The 19,215-nt window shown below is 40.6% G+C and overlaps 1 protein-coding gene across 1 annotated transcript in view; it reads right to left on the bottom strand.

The window, feature by feature from the left end:
* Positions 1-15,671, bottom strand: part of SPIDR (scaffold protein involved in DNA repair) — a 573,123-nt gene extending 557,452 nt beyond the window's left edge. Inside the window, exon 1 of the mRNA XM_036758339.1 lies at positions 15,582-15,671. Coding sequence (XP_036614234.1) covers positions 15,582-15,629 — 48 coding nt within the window. The 5' untranslated portion in view covers positions 15,630-15,671. The remainder of the gene's footprint in view (positions 1-15,581) is intronic.
* Between the last annotated feature and the right edge of the window lie 3,544 nt (positions 15,672-19,215).

Raw genomic sequence — 19,215 nt, 5'->3', positions numbered from 1 at the left:
TTTATCTCTAACATTTTTAAGCTTCAGACACAAATCTTCAAATGCCTATAGGTCACCTCTACCTAAAGGTCTCAATGGCACCTCAAACTCAACAGGTCTAAAACTAGGCATATTTTTCCCAAAAATGTGCACCACCTTATGAAATTTCCTATTGTTGTCACGGGTAACATGAATCTCTCAGACTGACATGTTCAGTGTCATGCTTACCTCCTCACTCACACTTACCCCATATAGCCCCATCTACTGCCAAATCTTGTCATTTCTACTTTCACAACAACTCTCATATGTCCACCCCCGCCCCCCACCTTATCTCCACTCATGTAGCCATTACCCTAGTTAGTCACTCAAAAAGCATTTATTATGTGCCAGAAACTATGCTAAGCACCGGCAGAAATATAAATAGAAAGAAAGATAGTGTCTATCTGTAAGGAGCTTACATTTTATCGGGAGACTATAACACATAAAATTAAATGGAAAAGGGCAGAGAGAAGGGAAGAGAAGGAGAGTGGAGAGGAAGAAAGAAGTACCTAGTAGGAAGTTCCAATAGGACTTTGGATGGCAGCCCAGAAAAGAGACACGGCTGTCCTGGGCACCCTCCTTAAATGAAGCCCAAGGTACACCCTGGAGAGGGACCTCTTATCTGGACTATTATAAAAGTCTTTTCATTAGTCTCCTGTAATGTTAATGGAATGGGAAGATCTTTCCCATCCACGGATAGGCCTACGTGACCTGCTCTGAGCTCTGGCCCAGCTCACAGCTGTGATAGAGCCTGAGTCATATGAAGCCTGGGTCATATGGAACCCAGGGTGGGAGGAGCTTGCCCAACAGAAAAAAGGGGAAGTAGGAGCGAGGGAGAGAAGCTAGTGTGAGTGGGCAGAGGGAGGAATTTTCCTGTGGGGACTTGTTTGTGGGGAGGCCCAACACAAAGAATGTTTGAGACGTTGGTGCTCCCTGGATTGGTGATGTGTACAAACTTCTTTGTTACCACGGTAAATTTTGCTTTCTGGTACCCGAATAAAGATTTTAGTTTTGTTTTGGAGGAAGACAGTTTATTATATTTTGCGCATCTACCCTGGAAATGCATCTGCATATTCATAGCAGCTGCTATGGGTATCACATTGGCGTTACATCTCCTTAACTGGAGTCCACAGTCTATCCTACACTGAGCTGCCAAAGTCATTCGGCACAGCACTCTCATACTCGATAAACTCCAGCAGCTCCAAACAGCTCAAACACATCTTGCAGGAGCCCTTTCCTGTGCTGCTCAAGCCTTCCTCTAAAAGGTCACCTTCCACCTGTTCTACATGTATCTCGTATGCACCTATCTGCTTACACGTCATCTCCCTCCATAAGAACATCGGCTCCTTAAGGTAACAAACTGTTTTTGCCTTTCTTTGTACGCTCATTGCTTTGCATAGCACCTGTCTCATAGTAAGCATTAAATAAATGCTTGTTAATTGACTGAATTCTTTATTTCTGCCAATGGCTCCTAGGTTAGGAACTTTATTCATCATTTACCAAGCCCTCTAACACTACCTCTGCAATAATCTTGGATTCTAAGAGATTCAAATGTAGATATGGGAATAATACAAAACGATTCTGGAAAAGTGGACTAGGGTAAAATTGTGGAAGGAATCAAGATTATTTTAGCTACTGAAGAAAGGACAAACAAGGACCCCAAAACAAGTCTTACATACTTTGCAAAGTTTTCTTTTTATTGATATCTTTGTCACCTTCATTTCTGAATATATCCATCCCCTACCCCTGAGTTTTCCCTTGTTAATAAAGATCTTAAAAGAGGGGAAAGCCATGCAGCAAAACCAAATACACAGTCACAGGTGACAGCATTTGTAATATTTGACACCCACAGTTCCCAGACTCTGCAAAGAGGGGAGGAGGGCACATACACTTCTTCAAAAATTTGAAAAGATATAAACTACGATAAAGCAACTTAGGTAAAAACCACAAGTATAAACTTCAAGAAAGTATTTTTATGATTTATTCTACAAAGAACCTCCTCACTCTCGCCTTCCTAAATCCAAAACAGGAGTACATACTCCCCCTGCTGGGTATATTCATAAAAGACATTTTGCAAGACACGAAATCTACTACTTAATGTCCCCTTCTCACCAGAAGTCTTCCAATGAAGATTGCACGATCACATGTAAAGGTGATGCTTAGCCAAGTACAGGCTAAACTACACAGCCTCTAAGGTTCCTTCCAATTCAAGATCTGTGACAATACGGACAGTTAGAATGGGTTCTCACTAGCAAAATTAAACTCCACTAAGAAAGAGTTAAGGAAACTCTACACTAGGATCTCTCTACCAACAATTAGCAGTTAAAACCATTTCAAAAGGAAGCAGTAACTTACAGTGACACCTACAGACCAAATAAGAAGCCTGCTCATATTCTCACTCTCATCCCTTTTTTCCTTTTTCTTCCCCAAAGACACCTACTAGCTCTTTCTTCCTATTCCTGTCTTTCAAGAGAATCACAGAATTCAAAGTGGAAGAAATCTTCTACCTAATTTTACAAATGAGAGAAACTTGGCCCAGATGGGTACCATATCTGGAATATGATGTTCAGTTCTAGGGGCCACATTTTAGGTCATATGGGCAATAAGGAGCAACGCCAGGATTCTAAATCAGGCCCCGATGTTCAATTCAGTAATGGGACCACTGTGGCTACTTTCTTGGACTTCATGATCTCCAGAAACTCATAGTTCTTTGAAATGAAATAAACTCTGAAACTCTCACCTCCTCAGATCATCTCCCTTCCCAGATGCAGGACTTCATCATGCCCCCCTCCCAGTGGGTAACCTTCCATCCCTTCCCCCTTTTTAGCTTCTGTGAGTTGTCTTCCCCCAGTAGACAGTGAGCTGCTTGAAGGTAAAGACTGTCTTATGCCTTTCTTTATACCCTCAGGGCATAGCAGAGTGCCTGCACAAAGTGGGCACGTAATGTTTACTGACTCTGACTGATCAACTCCATGCTTATTTTCCAACTTCCCTCTGTTCTTCCATTTTCTTATACTTCTCTCATCCCTCTTTCTTCCATGATTAGTCCTAATATAGAATATAGATTTTTCTTTTTAGTATTTGCTGCATTAAGTTTTGAGTTCCCTCTACTAAGCTTAAATGTCAATTGATTTTTTTTCATATTTCTCTAGAGGAGACATGAATATATTCAATACCTGAACATTTTCAAAAAGTCTGTGACTTCACTGCCATCCCTCTACACCTTAATGGGCAGTTTCATGAGCTGCTGTGGCAAAAAAAAATTTTTTTTAATCAAGTAAGAGCCAAATTTCTGGTAACGATTCATTTAACGTTTCTGGGCTGTAGCTACGCTCGTAGTTGAAGACTTTCTGGCTTGGTAAGACCTATAAGGACCTGCTTGCACTCTGTTAGTGTACAGTGCAAGAACTCCTGGTCACAGTGGTTTTAAAGGATTCAGAGAATGAACCAGCTAGAGCCCATGGTGGAAATTAGCCATGATTAAATAGGAAATTGTTCAAATGGAATTCTGAGAACACAAGAAAAACAATTCCAACATGGCGGGGAGGGGGAGAGGGTAACAGTCTAAAGAAAGCAATATAGATGCACAGGGAATTTGTATATGTGCACTCTGTATCCTCAACAGTATGTAAGTTTGAAGGGAACGGAATTTGGGCAGGAGAGAGGGGAGTAAGTATTTTTACAGTACCTACTATGTGCCAAGCACTATACACTTTACAATTATTATCTCACAACACCTCTGAGAGGTAAGTGCTGTCACTATTCCTATTTTACAGATGAAGAAACTGAGGCAGACAGAGGTTAAGTGACTTGTCTAGTGTCACACAGGCAGTAAGTGTCTGAGGCAGGCTCTGAACTCAAGTCTCCCTAACTCTAGGCCCATCTATCCACTGCACCAGCAGCCTAAGGCACGAGCTGTTCCATTTTTGTCTTTGCATGCAAAGTACCTAAAACAGTACATAGCATAGAGTAGGCAATTAATATACGCTTGCCAATTGATTATTAGGAATGTAAGAGGCAATAAAAATGGAATGAAAGGATTACCAGGCAGTAGTGAGGTGCTATCATTCTTATTATTATGCCACAGCATAAACTTGCAGTGAATTCAGTCTGCAAGATCTTGTGGTTTCCTAGAATTATCACACTAAAGTCAGAATAAGAAAAATATCCTTTAAGGAAATAATAAAACGCCCAGACAATCCTGCACTGAAGTGGCAGCTAGATGGCGCCATAGTGCACCAAGCACAGAGCCTGGAGTCAGAAAAGCCCGAGATCAAATGTTAGACACTAGCTGTCTGACCCTGGGGTGAGTTACTTCACCCGTTTGCCTCAGTTTCTTCATCTGTAAATGGGGATAACTGCACCTCCTTCCCAGGACTGTTGTAAGGACAAAATAAGATATTAATTGTAAAGAACTAAACAGAGTAACTGAAACATAGCAGGCACTATATAAATGTTAGCTATGATGATGATGATGTTAAAGTAAATGGAAGAATTCAAGACCCAGAGATGAGGTTAACCCCTTTCTCACAGAGCCCATGCTTATCAAAGTCTAGCTCTATTATATGCATTGTAACTGTACGCAGCACAGCAAAGAAAATCCACAAAAAGAAAAAATCTAAATCTAAGCTTATACTTATAAGACAATGTGGCTTATAAAAGACCAAAGGTAAAAGAATTCAACAGGTAAAAAAGGACTTTGAATAATTAAAGAACCCACAAACTGGGGGAAACAAATAAAGTAGGGGAGAAGTAGCCCCCTGAACTAGGCCTTGAGGAAAGAGAAGGATTCATTCCAGGCACAGAACAGGGCCTACTGCAGTCATAAAATGAAAATACTCGCTCTTTTTACTTATAACCTGGAATATAAATAACACAGAATATCAAAGTATTAAAAAGTATCAAACTAAAATTAAGGCACCAAACTATAAAAAAAGATAGATAGATATAGGTATAGATATATATCTCAGAACATTTTAGGGGTTATTTTTGTGATAACAAAAAAATAGAAACAAATGTCCTTCACTAGGAGAATGCTTAAAGCAAAGTGTGGTACTTGAATGTAATAGATTATTATGATGCTGCAGGAAAGAAAGAATATGTAGACTATGAAGCAGCCAAGTAAGATTTACAGGGACTAATGGGAAAAGAGATAGTTGTAAAGGCATGAAAATAATATAACTGATGGCAATAATCCTGACCCTGCATCTTTTCACTGGATGTCCTCCATGCCTGGAATGCTCTCCCTCCTGGCTTCCTTCAAAGGAAGGGGTAAAAAAAAAAACAAAAACCCTGAATCCTATATAATTAGAATGATGAAGCTTGGTCCCAAAGAAGAGATGAGAAAAATGAACCTCCTTCCATTGTCATTTCAGAAAAAATAAAAATAAAAAAGCATCAGACGTATTTAAGTATTTAAGATAGTTCCAAGTCCTTTGACCTGCATAGGGGAAAAAAAGCCAGTGAAACATTATCTGTTTACATACTTAACACAAAGGAGTTTGATAGTTTCTCATCAAAAGGGCAAGTACACCTCTCTAATTACAAAGTACTGTAACTAGAGAAATCACCCCTGCAGATTCCCACAGTCAGCCTGTGACTGATCTGTACACAGCTGGTATCCTAGCACTGCAAAAGGAAAAGAGGAGACACACATCCCAATGGAACCTTTACTCCTACTCTGATGGGGCAAGTTGCTTTGGAAATTAAGGGTCCACTTACAGGAAAAACAATCTGAAATCAGCATTCCCTAAATATGTTGTCAAAACCTTTCATGGTTACCAAGTTCTCTAAAATCCTCTGCTGATCAAAAGGAGAAAAGACTAAGAAGGAGAGATGGAGATAGCCCCAAGTTCACCAGAGTTCAATCTTCATAGGAGGGTAGATATCAGGGAGGAAGGAATACAGTAATCAATCAGTTTCAAACTGTGAAATAACTTTTACCTAACAATGAAGTTAAAGAAAACTCATTTGTAGAGATTGTACTCTGCCCTCAAAGAGGTTTTCAATGTCATTTTTAGTGTAGTGACAACCTTGAAACTCAGATGCAAATCTTGAATAGACCTGCTTTAAGGAAATAAATCCCTGATTAAGGGAATGCTCTGTTATCTCCAGATTTCTGTTCCTTAGGTAGCCAATCAGACTACTAGAGTTAAATAGTGGACTAAAGAAGAGCTGTCCAAAATTGGGCCAGCTGTGGCATGAGGCCCGACTACAAGCATAGAAATTTACGTAAATGATTTAGTAAACAAAGCCCAGCTCTCACTAAAATGGCAAATCAAAATATATCATCTATTGTTTCAATAAAAACCTAAGGTTGGACAGTCCTAGACTAAAGAGTAGGAAGTGTGTGAGGTAGTGAGAGAATAAAGTGTGAAGACTTCACAGGGTATATGTGTGTGTGTATATATATATATATATATATAGATAGATAGATAGATAGATAGATATAGATATAGATATATAGATATATATATGTATATATGTATTTATATCTAAAATGTTTGAGAATCAATATTTAGAGAAAAGGGAAATGGGATAACTTTGAGTCTGTGGGAATCTGATTATTTAGCCTTTAGGAATGTCTTTCTCCCCCTTCTTCTTTAGATTTATAGATGTCACCTCAGCTGTGAATAGAATACAAGATTGTGAAAGCTTCCCTATGAATAACTCATGCAAGGCAATATTCAAATAAAGATAGTACAAATTTAGTTAGGATGTGAACCTCACCAGGCCTAAGTTTCGTTTTCCTGTAAATCATATGATTTCGGGGAAATCAGGTGATATTCCCCTCTCCCCCTCCCCTAGCCTACTTAAAAACCGCCATCTTAACATTAAAGTTTCGCTATAAGGTAATTCTGTAGTTTCTGTGCTGGTATTGGGTAAAACTTATTCCTGGTTAGACTGTGAGGCCACCTGTCCCCGCAAATGGGGACAGGTGTCCAGCCTCTGGGGTGGGATTTCTTAGAATTGTTTGTACAAGGATATATATTCCCTTGCTTGCCTTCTGCCTCTTGCCTCTCTTCACTGCTATCTCCGCCCTGGTAGTGAGAAATGCCCAATTCTCGAGACTTGATCAAATAAAGTTTCCGGTTTTTTTCTACCTTTAACTTGAGCCAGTGGTCTTTTGTTCCACACAGAAGCAACTGCAAGAAGGTGGAAAAGAAACTATTAAAAACCATGTGAAAGACAGCTGTCAATTGCTTAATAACCTTCTTCTCCTGGATATACTTTCCTCTCTAGGTTTTCATGACACTGCTCTCTCCTGGTTCTTCTGCCTGTATGCCTCTTCCTTCTCAGTCTCCTGAATTGGATCTTCATGCACATCATACCCAGTAACTGGGAAATCCCTAAAGCTCTGCCTTGGGCCCTCTTCTCTTCTCCCTCTATACCAAAGGTGGGGAAATTGTGGCCTTCTAGATGCTTAAGTAGGGCCTTTTGACTGAATCTAAACTTTACCAAAATTTACTACATTTTTACTAAAATTTAGATTCAATCAAAAGGCCGAATTTAAGGATCTAGAAAATCACATGAGGCCCCAAGGCCCACAAGTTCCCTACCCATGCTCTAAACCGTCTCACTTAATTTCATCATTTCCCCTGGATTCAATTATAATCTCTATGTAGACGACACCAAGGTCTATCTATCGCTCTAATCTCTTTCCTGAGCTCCAGTCACATATTACCAATTGGCCAACTTACAAAATCTATAAGAAATTAACACAAGTTTACAAGAATAACCCTCATTAGATGGTGGCTGGAAAGCAGGGACTTGCCTAGGGCTCTCCCCCAGGACCCTCCAAACACTGATAAAAAATGGCTCTGAACAAATTCTAGAACTGCAGAACCCACAAAATACCAGAGGGAAACAGGGCTCCAGTCCAGGACGGCCTGGATGGTGGCTGGGTAGGATCTATCGCCCAGAGCTGGGAGCAGAGCAGAGCCCAGCCTGGGCTGCGCCCAGACCAATCAAACCAGGAGCCGGGCGGAACAGGCCCTCGTGCCCTGAATCAGTGAGCTGTGGCAGTTACCAGACTTCTCAACCCACAAACACCAAAGATCTAGCAGCTTCTACATTAAGGGATCGAAGGGCTTGGAATATGATATTCCGGAGGTCAATGGAGGTAAGATTAAAAGCAAGAATCACCTACCCAGCAAAACTGAGTATCATGCTCCAAGGCAAAATATGGACTTTCAATAAAATAGAGGACTTTCAAGTTTTCTCAGTGAAAAGACTAGAGCTGAATAGAAAATCTGACTTTAAATACAAGAATCAAGAGAAGCACGAAAAGGTAAACAAGAAAGAGAAATCATAACGGACTTACTAAAGTTGAACTGTTTTGTTTACATTCCTACATGGAAAGATGATGTGTGTAATTCATGAGACCTCAGTATTAGGGTAGCTGAAGGGAATATATATATATATATATATATATATATATATATATATATACACACACACACACACACACACACACACACACACACACATACAGAGGGCACAAGGTGAATTCAATATGAAGGGATGATATCTAAAAAAATAGAATCAAATTAAGGGATGAGAGAAGAATATGTTGAGAGAGGGAGAAAGGGAGAGATAGAATGGGGTAAATTATCTCACATAAAAGTGGCAAGAAAAAGCAGTTCTGTAGAAAGGGAAGTGGGGGCACGTGAGGGGGAATGAGTGAATCTTGCTCTCATCAGATCTGACTTGAGGAGGGAATAACATAAATGCTCAATGGGGTATCTTACCCCACAGGAAAGAAGAAGGAAGGGGATAAAAAAGGGGAGACGATAGAAGGGAGGGCAGATTGGGGGAGGAGGTAATTAAAAAGCACTTTCGAAAAGGGAGAGGGTCAAGGGAGAAAACTGAATAAAGGGGGATAGGACAGGAAGGAGCAAAATATAGTTAGTCTTTCACAACATGAGTATTTTGGAAGGGTTTTGCATAATGATACACATGTGGCCTATGTTGAACTGCTTGCCTTCTTAGGGAGGGTGGGTGGGGAGGGAAGAGGGGAGAGAATTTGGAACTCAAAGTTTTAAAAGTAGATGTCCAAAAAAAATAGTTTTTGTATGCAACTAGGAAATAAGATATACAGGCAATGGGGCATAGAAATCTATCTTGCCCTACAAAAAAGTAAGGGAAAAGGGGTTGGGAGGGAGTGGGGTGACAGAAGGGAGGGCTGACTGGGGAATGAGGCAACCAAGATATATGCCATCTTGGAGTGGGGGGAGGGTAGAAATGGGGAGAAAATTTGTAATTCAAACTCTTGTGAAAATCTATGTTGAAAATTAAAAATATTAAATAAATAATTTCTTAAAAAAAAGAAAGAAAAAGAATAACCCTCATTCCCTAGTAGATAAATGGTCAAAGGATATAGAGAATTCTTCAAAGTTAACTGTCTGTATTCTTTGGACTAGACCTGTGATTTTCACCAATCCAGAGAACCTCTGGAGTAAAATCTTCCTCTACCCATCAGCAATCCATTTGGAACTTAGTCTTAGAGAATCACCTGGAGCATTAAGAAATTAAATGATTGGCCTATGGTCAGGCAGCTACACAGGGAAGATTTGAATTCATGTCTTCCTAGATCACATGAGATAATGTATGTAAAGTGCTTTGCAAAACTCTATAGAAATACTCAATATCATCTTTTATTTCTGACTCCTAGGTGAACACTTGATTTACTATACCGTGCTGCTTGTTCTTTTTGATAAGGAGAAACTATTCACAATAGTTCAAATTCCCTACTAAATAAAGGAATTCAAACTAAAATTAAGTGACATTGGTAAAATTGACAACCATTATTTTTGAAAAATAGAATTCTACACAAACAAAACTGTGTGGCAACAGGCACACTATTTGTGGAGCTTACTGAGGGGGATGTGACACAGCCAGGCCTGAGCTTTAAGGAAATCACTGAAATCTGGGTAGAGAATGGGTTGGAATGAGGAGAGATAGATATGAAGCTGGGAGATTAGTGAGAAGACTATTTGAGTAGTCTAAGCAAGAGGTGAGGAGGGTATGAATTAGAACAGCAGCTATGTAAGTAGAAAGGGATACATATGAGAGATGTTGTGAAGCTAGAACAAACAAGATTTGGTGATGAACTGGACATATGGAATGAGTGCAATGCCCTAGGTGAAGATGAAGGCAAAGGAGACAGAGAAGGAGCAGCTGGCACCCTCTATCACACTGCCTCTCTTCTCCCATAATCATAATCAAGGATCACTGCTAACTTTGGGAAATGGCAGTCTCAGTTGAATGATAAGCTCAGAAGCAGGATGGTAGAAAATTTAGAAGATGAGTAAAAGCACGTAGAAAATCTTGAGAAGGCTTTCTCAGGGAGTTTAATGGAGGAGGATGAGGGATATAGAATGATACTCAATGAGGATGTTGGATCAAAAGAGAAGGTTTTTAAAGTATAGGGAAGACTTGGCTGTGTCTGCAGGGAGTAGGGAAGGCCCCACTAGATATGGAGCCTCAGGATCAGAAAGAGAAAGGAAGTGGGAATAACAGAAAAGGCAACCTGCTAGAGAAGACCATGGGGGAGTGGATCAAGGATACAAGTAACAGAGTTCATCTTGGCAAAGAGTAAGTCCATCTATTCATCCAAGATAGAAGTGAAGGATGAGATAATGGGGTAATATGTTTGAGTGATATGAGAGGAGGAGAGATTAAAATCACATTATCTCACGTGATCTAGGACGACATCGATTCAGATACACCCCAAGATAGCTGCCTAACCAAAGGCCAGACTTTTAATTTCTTAATGCTCCAGGTGACTCCCTAAGACTAAGTTCCAGATGAGCTGCTGATGGATACAAGTTTTCACACCAGAAGTTCTCTACACTGTCAAAATCACAGATCCAGTCCTTAAAAAGAAAATAAACAAAATAGAGCCTTCTCTGTAAAATATCTCATTTTTTTTTCAGTATAGTCTGAAACAAGGTCCTTAGCTAGGGGTGAGAGATCCAACTATGTGTATGTGTATGCATATATGTATAACTGCATATATACATGCATATGTGTATATATGTATGTAGATATGTTTGTAGATATATATCTACAGCTGTGATCTGTGGCTCTAAGGATGTTACTAAAAGGTGAAAAGAAAACCTAATGGTATAAAAATATTCATGGCACTTTTATTTGTAGTAACAACAAGCAAGCTCTATGTCCAACAACTGGAAAACGGCTAAATAAATGTTGATGTAATCAGTGTAATATAATTGTGCCATAAAGATAATAACTATGAAGAATACAAAGAAAAATGTGTATGGTAGGGTAAGAAGAGTAAGGGAGACAGCTTGGACAGGTTTCCTTTTCATTGTGAGCATTTATGGTACAGAAATCAAAAATGGCTACAAACCAGGGTTTGATTTATTGTTTCATTGACTGTCCACTTAAGAAAGTATTAATAATGCAGATTAAACTTAAAAGTGTGGGTGGCCAGAAGGCCCACCCCACAAGTGCTCTATAAACATTGTTTGAGCTTGGCAGGAGTGCAGCAGAAAGCTCAAGAAATGAAGTTATGACCAGACTGGAGGTCTGGTGAATGAAGGCTAATAATAACAATGATTCGCATTTATATATAGCCCTCTATGGTATTTAAAGTGCTTTATGTCCATCACCTCACTGGAGAGTCACAACACCCCTGGGTGGGGTAGAAGAAGTGGTGAATTTGCAGAGAACAGAAATTTACATTCCAGCTATGACACTTACTACCGTTACCTATCAAACAAGTCACTGAACTTCTCTAGATCTGTTCCTTATTTGTAAAATGAGGACACTGAAATAAGTGACCTTTAAGGATCCTTCTAGCCTGGATTCTATGATAACAAGTAATACAAATTGAAGACAATAAAATGAGAATATATACATTGACTACAGCTATATAAAAAACAACGGCAAGGAAATCTAAGAAGCATACAGAGAGAAAAAAGATTGGAGGGGACACAGAAAAAAATATCATTATTTTGTTAAAATTTATAAATCTGTTTTCTTTTCAGAAAAATTATAAATAGCATGGAATGTATCATTTAAGCATTAATTTATTCTTTCATGTACTTATTTGCTTTTGTTGATAAAGTTTACAATAAAAACAATTAAGATGAAGACAACCTAATACATTGCCATCAATGAACAATTCCAAAACTAAGCTCAGATTCAATCTCTGAACAAAATATGTAAAGTTTCCTTCTCATCCAAATAATCCCTTGCATTTGTACAATAGAGACATTTTTCAAAGCTTTTTCCATAACCATCATTCCATCAAAAGCATTAGTTGAGCATAAGCAAGGGTACACACATTCATAACTTCCCCCTGATTAAGCCTATTCTCTGTACTCCTTATAGCACCACCCTATTTTAGGCCCCTATTATCTCATTCCTCTTTATCACTGAGTCACAGAAGCCCAGGAATGTCAGGTGATTTGACACAAGTCACAGAGCAACTGAAACTAAAATTGAGGTCTCCTGATTCTTACTAAAACATTTTTTCCATGATGCCTTATAATTTCCCAAAAAAGTTTCCTTTTTTTCCCAAAAATTATGTACTAAGCTCCAATTATGTACAGGGTACTGTGCTAAGAGGCAGGAGAGATAAAAAGTTAAATTAAATAATTTGTCCTCATAGTTGCAATAGAGTATAAAGAACTCAAACACAACTATAATGTGACAAATGAGATGAAAATGATATAAACAAAGTGCTACAGAAATTCAGAAGGTGGCTGATACGATAAAGGCATGAAACAAATGAAATTTGATATGGGCCTCAAAGGATGAGTAGGATCTCAACATAGAAAGCTAAAAGGAGGATATTTTAAATGTTAAGAATAAGGTAAGGAAAGACAGGAAATGCAATGAAGGTATATAGAGTAGTTTGGTTAGGGGGATAATTGAAGACACATTAGAAAGGTAGGTTAAGACCAAACTGTGGTGGGGCTTTGAATACCCAGTTAAAGTCTGAAATTTAAATCCTAGGAAACTGGGTTCCACATGGGCTTGAAAAGATCAAAATGGTTATAGAGGATGTCAATGGGATGGCAAAGTACAGAACAGAGTGGAGACAAGAATAGTTTGGAAGCTACTATCCAGGTACATGAGTGGAAATTTGGGTGGTAGCAGTGGGGCAAAGAAAAGGAAAAACGTACACAATTTGTGATCATTAGGATGGGGGAAGGGGGCATAGTCAGCAAAAAAAAAGTGAAAAGGTAAGGTTTCAAGCCTGGGTGACTGGGAAAAAAGCAGGTACATCCTCAACAAAAATTGGGAAATTAGCAAGAGCTTGGAAAGGAGTAGGAAAGGACAGAAGCAACATGATGAACTTAAGTTTAATTATTTTAAGTTTAGTGGCAAATCTGGTAGAGCTGTCCTATAGACAGCTGGAAATCCTAAGATTGATTATAAACCTAAGTGGGAAGGGACCTCACATCTAGTACATCCTATTCATTTTACAGGCCCCTTCTTATCTTTCCAATTTTCTTACACTTTACTCCCTTCCATGCACTCCAAGATCCAGCAACACATATCTACTTCCTGTGCCTGGTACACAGGACCCTCCATCTCCCAACTCCAAGCTTTTTCACTGGCTGTCCCCTTGCGTGGAAAGCCCTATTTACTCAACTTCACCTCTAGGCTTCCTTCGAGGCTCAGATCAACTCCCACTTTCAGCATACTTTTCTGGGCCTCCTCCAACCCCTAGCACCTTCTAAGATTACCCAACCTCTACATCTTATATGTAAATAGTTGTCTGCATAGTGTCTCCCCATTTGGAATATGAGCTTCCTGGGGGCAGGGACTATTTTTGTTTTTCTTTCTATCTCCAGCACTTAAGCACAGGGCTTGACACATACTGAGCACTTAATAAATGCTCAGACTTGTACTAAATGTGTGACTCTGGGCAAGTCATTAAACCCTGGGTTGGCCTCCGTTTCATCATCTATAAAATGAGCTAGAGAAGGAAATGGCAAAACACTTCAGTATCTTTGCCAAGAAAACTCCAAATGGAGTCATGAAGAATCAGAAACAACTGAACAATTAATACTTTTACAAAGTAACTTGAGACCCAAGGGGATAACCTAATTTATCCAAAGTCACAATGGTAATAAGTGGCATAACCAAAATGTGAAAGTCCTTCAACTCCAAGGAGTTGATGATATTATAATTTATGACCTCACATGATCTTGAAGACCTCCTGAAAAGGTCTCATGCCTAGATCACATTTCAAAAATTGCTGCTCTATGGGTTTCAATTTCCTTTTTCTCTTCCTCTGTAAGATGGAGGATCTGTACTAGATGACCTCTGAAGTCCCTTCCAGCTCTAAATCTGTAAAACAGTGAGAAGACAAAAGCTTTAGAATGGCCACCGTGAAGGATGAGATGACTGAAAGGATTAGGATACAACCTACACACAGGTGAAAAACACCACTTTTACCCACCGCCCTTGCCTGCCCTATTTAGACAAGAAAGTTCTTTTCCCTTTCCCCTTTGGCAGTCTGATGGGGCCTATGGATCCCTTCATAATATGTTTCTAAAGAATTGGAGGAAATGCTAAATGTCTGTAGGAGTCTAGTGAAAATGAAGATGTACACTTTTTTCCCCCAGTCCAAGTTCTCTGACCCCCTGGAATCTATCCATGGGGGTGGGGGTGGGGGGGAGAATTGAGGATCCCAGAGGAAAAACCTCTGGTGTGGAGAAAGGCCCATAGAACTTGGATTCCTCTTCGAGTCTCCCAAATTCGAGCGTAAAAAAATTCATGCGTGTGTGCGAGTACACGTCAAGAGGCCCCGCTAGAGTCTAGAACTTTTTAGACTTAAAAATTGAAGATGCCAGAGCTTATCTATGGAGATTAAATCAAATGGTATTTTGCTTGAAATTAAAATGTCTTAGAATCACTATGAACAGAATTTTGACGGCGCGGATCTCCAAAAAGGGTCTCAGGCACACCCCACCCACCCACCCAGGATCACATTTTGAGAACTGCTGATATACAGGCTTCTGTTTGGCCTGTATGGACGTCTTAAGTCCCTGGAAGGACTTGAACTGGAAGTTCTAGATCTATGAGTATAGAAAAGCTTTGGAAGAGCTACTGTGAAGGACGAATAAACGAAGAATGAAAGGGTTGCCAAACTACAGTGAAATTCCAGGGGAGGTCGGGAATCAAGACAAACACATCTCTCCAGCCTGGAAAGCACAGCACATGCTCCTTTCTCGGGTCCTCTACCCGCACGGGCCCAGTTCTAGGGCTAGCAGACTGGATGCAACGCAACAGGTCGGAGCAAGACCTGTTCTCCCCGCCCCCAGCCGGCAGAGCCAATGGGAGGGCTGGAGCCGGAGGGATCGCGCCCGCCGCGGGGCAGCCTGGGACTGGTAGTCTCTGCGAGTCCAGAGCGCGCCACGCGGAGGAGCCGTCTCCTGAGTGGCAGCCAGCTCTGGCTCTACGGGCGATGACCGAGGGGGAGGGAGTGAGTGAGCACTTAGCTGGAAGCGGGCCCAGCAGGTTCGTCACCCACCGCTGGAGCGCGACGCTAGCTCCTGCTTCGGCCCCCCCTACCATACCTTCCGGCCGCTGCGGCAGGGGCGGCTGCTGCTACCGCCACGGGGCATCTCTCCGAGCGCCTCCGTCACGCCCGGGTTGGGGATAGCGGGGGAGAGTTGATACAGAAGGAGGAGAAAAGGGAATTTGAGATGGACTCCCCGGAAGACCGCGGGGTAAAAGGCGGAGCACGAAACAGCCCAGCCTAGCCGGTCCCTTTCCAGCTTGGCGCGCTGCGCCGCCTTCTTCTGATTGGCTCATAAGAGGGCGTGGGGCGGGGCTTCTCTCCCATACTCTGTAGAGATCTTTAGCGCCCCAGGGGAGAGGGGCGGGGCTTCCGGAGGGACAGACTGTGGCCTCGCGCATGCGCCAAGGCCACGGTCCCCTCTGGAGGCCTAGTCTCCGGCCCCGGCGGGGGTGTTTCCTAAGGAAGAGGGTCTTTACTGCAATTTGAAGGCAAAGGCCACCCTCATCTTAAGGAGGTTCAGTACTCAGTTGGAAGGAGATGCCAGATGGCTTCCACAGGCATGGGAAACGGGACATTTTGGAAAAGTTGATGTGGCGTTTTTCCCCTTGGCTTCTTGCCACCCACTCATTCATTCATTCATTCATATATTCAGTAAGTATTTATTAAGTTCCTACTGAGTATCAGGCACTGTGCTAAACGCTGGGGGTATAAAAAAGGGATAAAATGCCAATTGCCTGATAGCCAAGCAAAATTTGAGAAAAAACCTTGGTAGAGAATGTTGTTTGGTAGTGACCCCATTTAGGAGTATCTTGGCAGATATTGGAGTGGTTTGCCATTTCCTTCTTCAGTTCATTTTGCAGATGAGGAAACTGAGGCAAACAGGGTTAAGTGACTTGCCCAAGGTCTCACAGCTCGTAAGTGTCTGAGGCCGGATTTGAACTCAGGAAGCTAAGTCTTCCTGACTCTAGGCCAGGCATTCTTTCCACTGTACCACCTAGCTGCCCTGAAAAGAGAATGAGTTTCAACAGAAGGCTAATTAATGACAAATAAATAAGGAATCCAACCTTATGTAATTTTGCAAAAAAAAGAACAACCTAATTGCCTGATAACCAGCTAAAATTTGAGGAGAAACCTGAGTAGAGAATGGGTTGATTGAGGGCACATAAGTAAGAAATCTGTCTAGCAGTAACGTCATCGATGTGAATAAGTCCCCCGACAAATTTAGATGAAAATCTTTTCATGTCTCTTGTGTTCATGTTCTTCCATAAAACCTCTCTCTAGAGTAGACGCAGTATTGTAGGCTTATCTCTGGTTCTTTAAAAGCTCAGAGGTACCAATGTAGCATTTTAGCTGTATATCTATCATCTCTCTTGATACAGAGGATCGTGAGATCGTAGATTTGGGATGGAAGGAACATTAGAAGTCATCTAATCCAACCTTCTTATTTTACAAATAAGTAAACCAAGACAGCAAGATGTAAAGTAATTTGCCCAGTGTCATACAGTTATAAGTACCAGAGTCAGGATTTAAACCCAGGTTCTCTGACTTCCAATCTGGCTTTCTACCACACTACCTACCTCCCTTTTCAGTCACATATGTCTTGATGATGTCTTTTGTGCCACTAGATCACAAGTCATAATTGGTAATACATTGCAGTCTCTTTGCATTCACCATGTGACCAGTCATTGCCATTTGAGTCATTCAGGCTTTTGTTCCTTTTGAGAGCGATTTGCAGCCATGTGCCATCACCAGGAGAATGTTAATTTTAGTGAGATGAGATATTGCTTCAGCAACCAGTTTAAAGTCATTAAAAATAAAATCCTTCAAAATATGACTTCTGGTCCATTGTCCATTTGAAGTGATCAACCAATATATAGAAATTTGTAAACTATCTGGCAACATGGCCTTAGCTGAGCAATATTAATTTTTTTCTATCCTATTTATTTTTCCAGTATACTTTTTTAAGCCGATCTCATTCAAATAACTATGGTGTCAACAAAGAAGCTTCATAAGATCCCAAGGTTTACAATTTTATGTAAGATAACTAGGTCCACATGAGTTATCTAAATATACAGACATGGATCATAGTTAGCAAGGGTAGGTATTAGCAGAAACCTGGCCCACTACTGCAGAGTATACTAGAGCCAATGGCAGTGCTTGTCTAGCCAGCACACTATCTGGGGGGAATGGACAGGCCTCTGCTCTTTCCTCCAGTCTCTGAGAAGAGTATTGGACTAGAATTATAGCTATTTTTTCTCCTCAAATATCCCAGACTAGGGGTACTAATCTGAGTTAAGAAGCAAAGTTGCTTCAGTTTTAAGGGTGTTTAACCCTGAGGTTACCAAAGCTACTTAACCAGCTTAATTCTTCCTACTAAATACTTATAAATGAAAGATTATCACAAATAGTAAATAAACCCATTTATTTAATCCAAACAGCAAACTGAAAGGTTTAGGTTACATAACTGCAGATTAGGTTATATAACTTGAACAAGATAGACAACTAGACATTTTCTCCACTCTTCAGAACTTCTCTACTCTCTCCAAAGTAGGACTTATGAGCAAGTGATAAATCATTGGTCTAGGATACCACCAATCCTAAAGAGGTGACAGTTTGATGAACTAACAGCAGAGAAGGCCAATCCTTAAACTCTAAAACCCTAACCACACATGCACATGCATCCACGAAACTCTGGCAGGACTGCACAAGCCAACCTACGGCAGCAGAATTCAATTCTACCCCACTCCTTTTAGTGACAGGAAATACCAAAAGGCAGAAGAAGCTTGCTCTCAATCTGGGACAGCAACTCAGAAGTGCTATAACAGTTCAGCCTAAGAATTGAGGACCAGAGGAAAATGGTGTGTGTGGCATTCCCATTAAGTCGAAAGAAAAGAGCTCAGCATAACCCTGAGGTGAAGTCTACCCCACTCTACCCCAATCCAGAGGTCATTTGGGGGAAGAAATTTAGGGTGAATTGAATTGCCAGCATGGGGGGAGAATGAGGTAGCTTAGAGGTCCAGTCATCAAAGGATAGGGAGTCAGGAAGCAAGTAATAGGGGGAAATAAGGGGAAAAGAAGACTGAAATTATCAAAGATCTTTGGAGGAAGAAAATTGAATTAAATACCTTGAATCTATGCAGATAAACCATCAGGGGACATATTAGTAACAGCAGTGAATATGGCCTCAATATCAGCTAAAATAGAGTCCAGATATGTTTGAATAAATATCGAAAGACAAAGGAAAAAAAATCAATGCCTGATGAGGCAAAAAGCCCTGTGAATTCCTAAGAGAGTGTGGAACCACAGCAGAATATTCCTGAAAGACTTAAAAGAGAAAAAGGAATTGTGAAAGCAGAATTTATAGCCTGCACAGCCAAAATAACTGGCAAACAAAGAACTTTAGTCCATAGTGGCAAGGCTAATCAAAAAAACAAAAGAAAGAATGACCGATTGAGAATGGAAATACACAGAAATAAAAGACAATCTATAAGAAGAGAAACAGGAAATAATGTTAAATGAAAGCATAATCTCCATATAAGCAAAACATATTGATCTCAAAGATGAGACATAGAGACAACTTAAATATTCTAAGTCTTCTGGAACAGGACAACATGAACGCCATAATGCAAGAAAAACACACACACACGCACGCACGCACGCAAGAAATCTGCCCAGATCTCTGAACACAG

Source organism: Trichosurus vulpecula, chromosome 1 (genome assembly GCF_011100635.1).
Source record: "Trichosurus vulpecula isolate mTriVul1 chromosome 1, mTriVul1.pri, whole genome shotgun sequence".
Classification (NCBI taxonomy): domain Eukaryota; kingdom Metazoa; phylum Chordata; class Mammalia; order Diprotodontia; family Phalangeridae; genus Trichosurus; species Trichosurus vulpecula.
The sequence above is the reverse complement of the archived record's forward strand: the minus strand, read 5'-3'. Positions and strand labels throughout refer to the sequence as shown.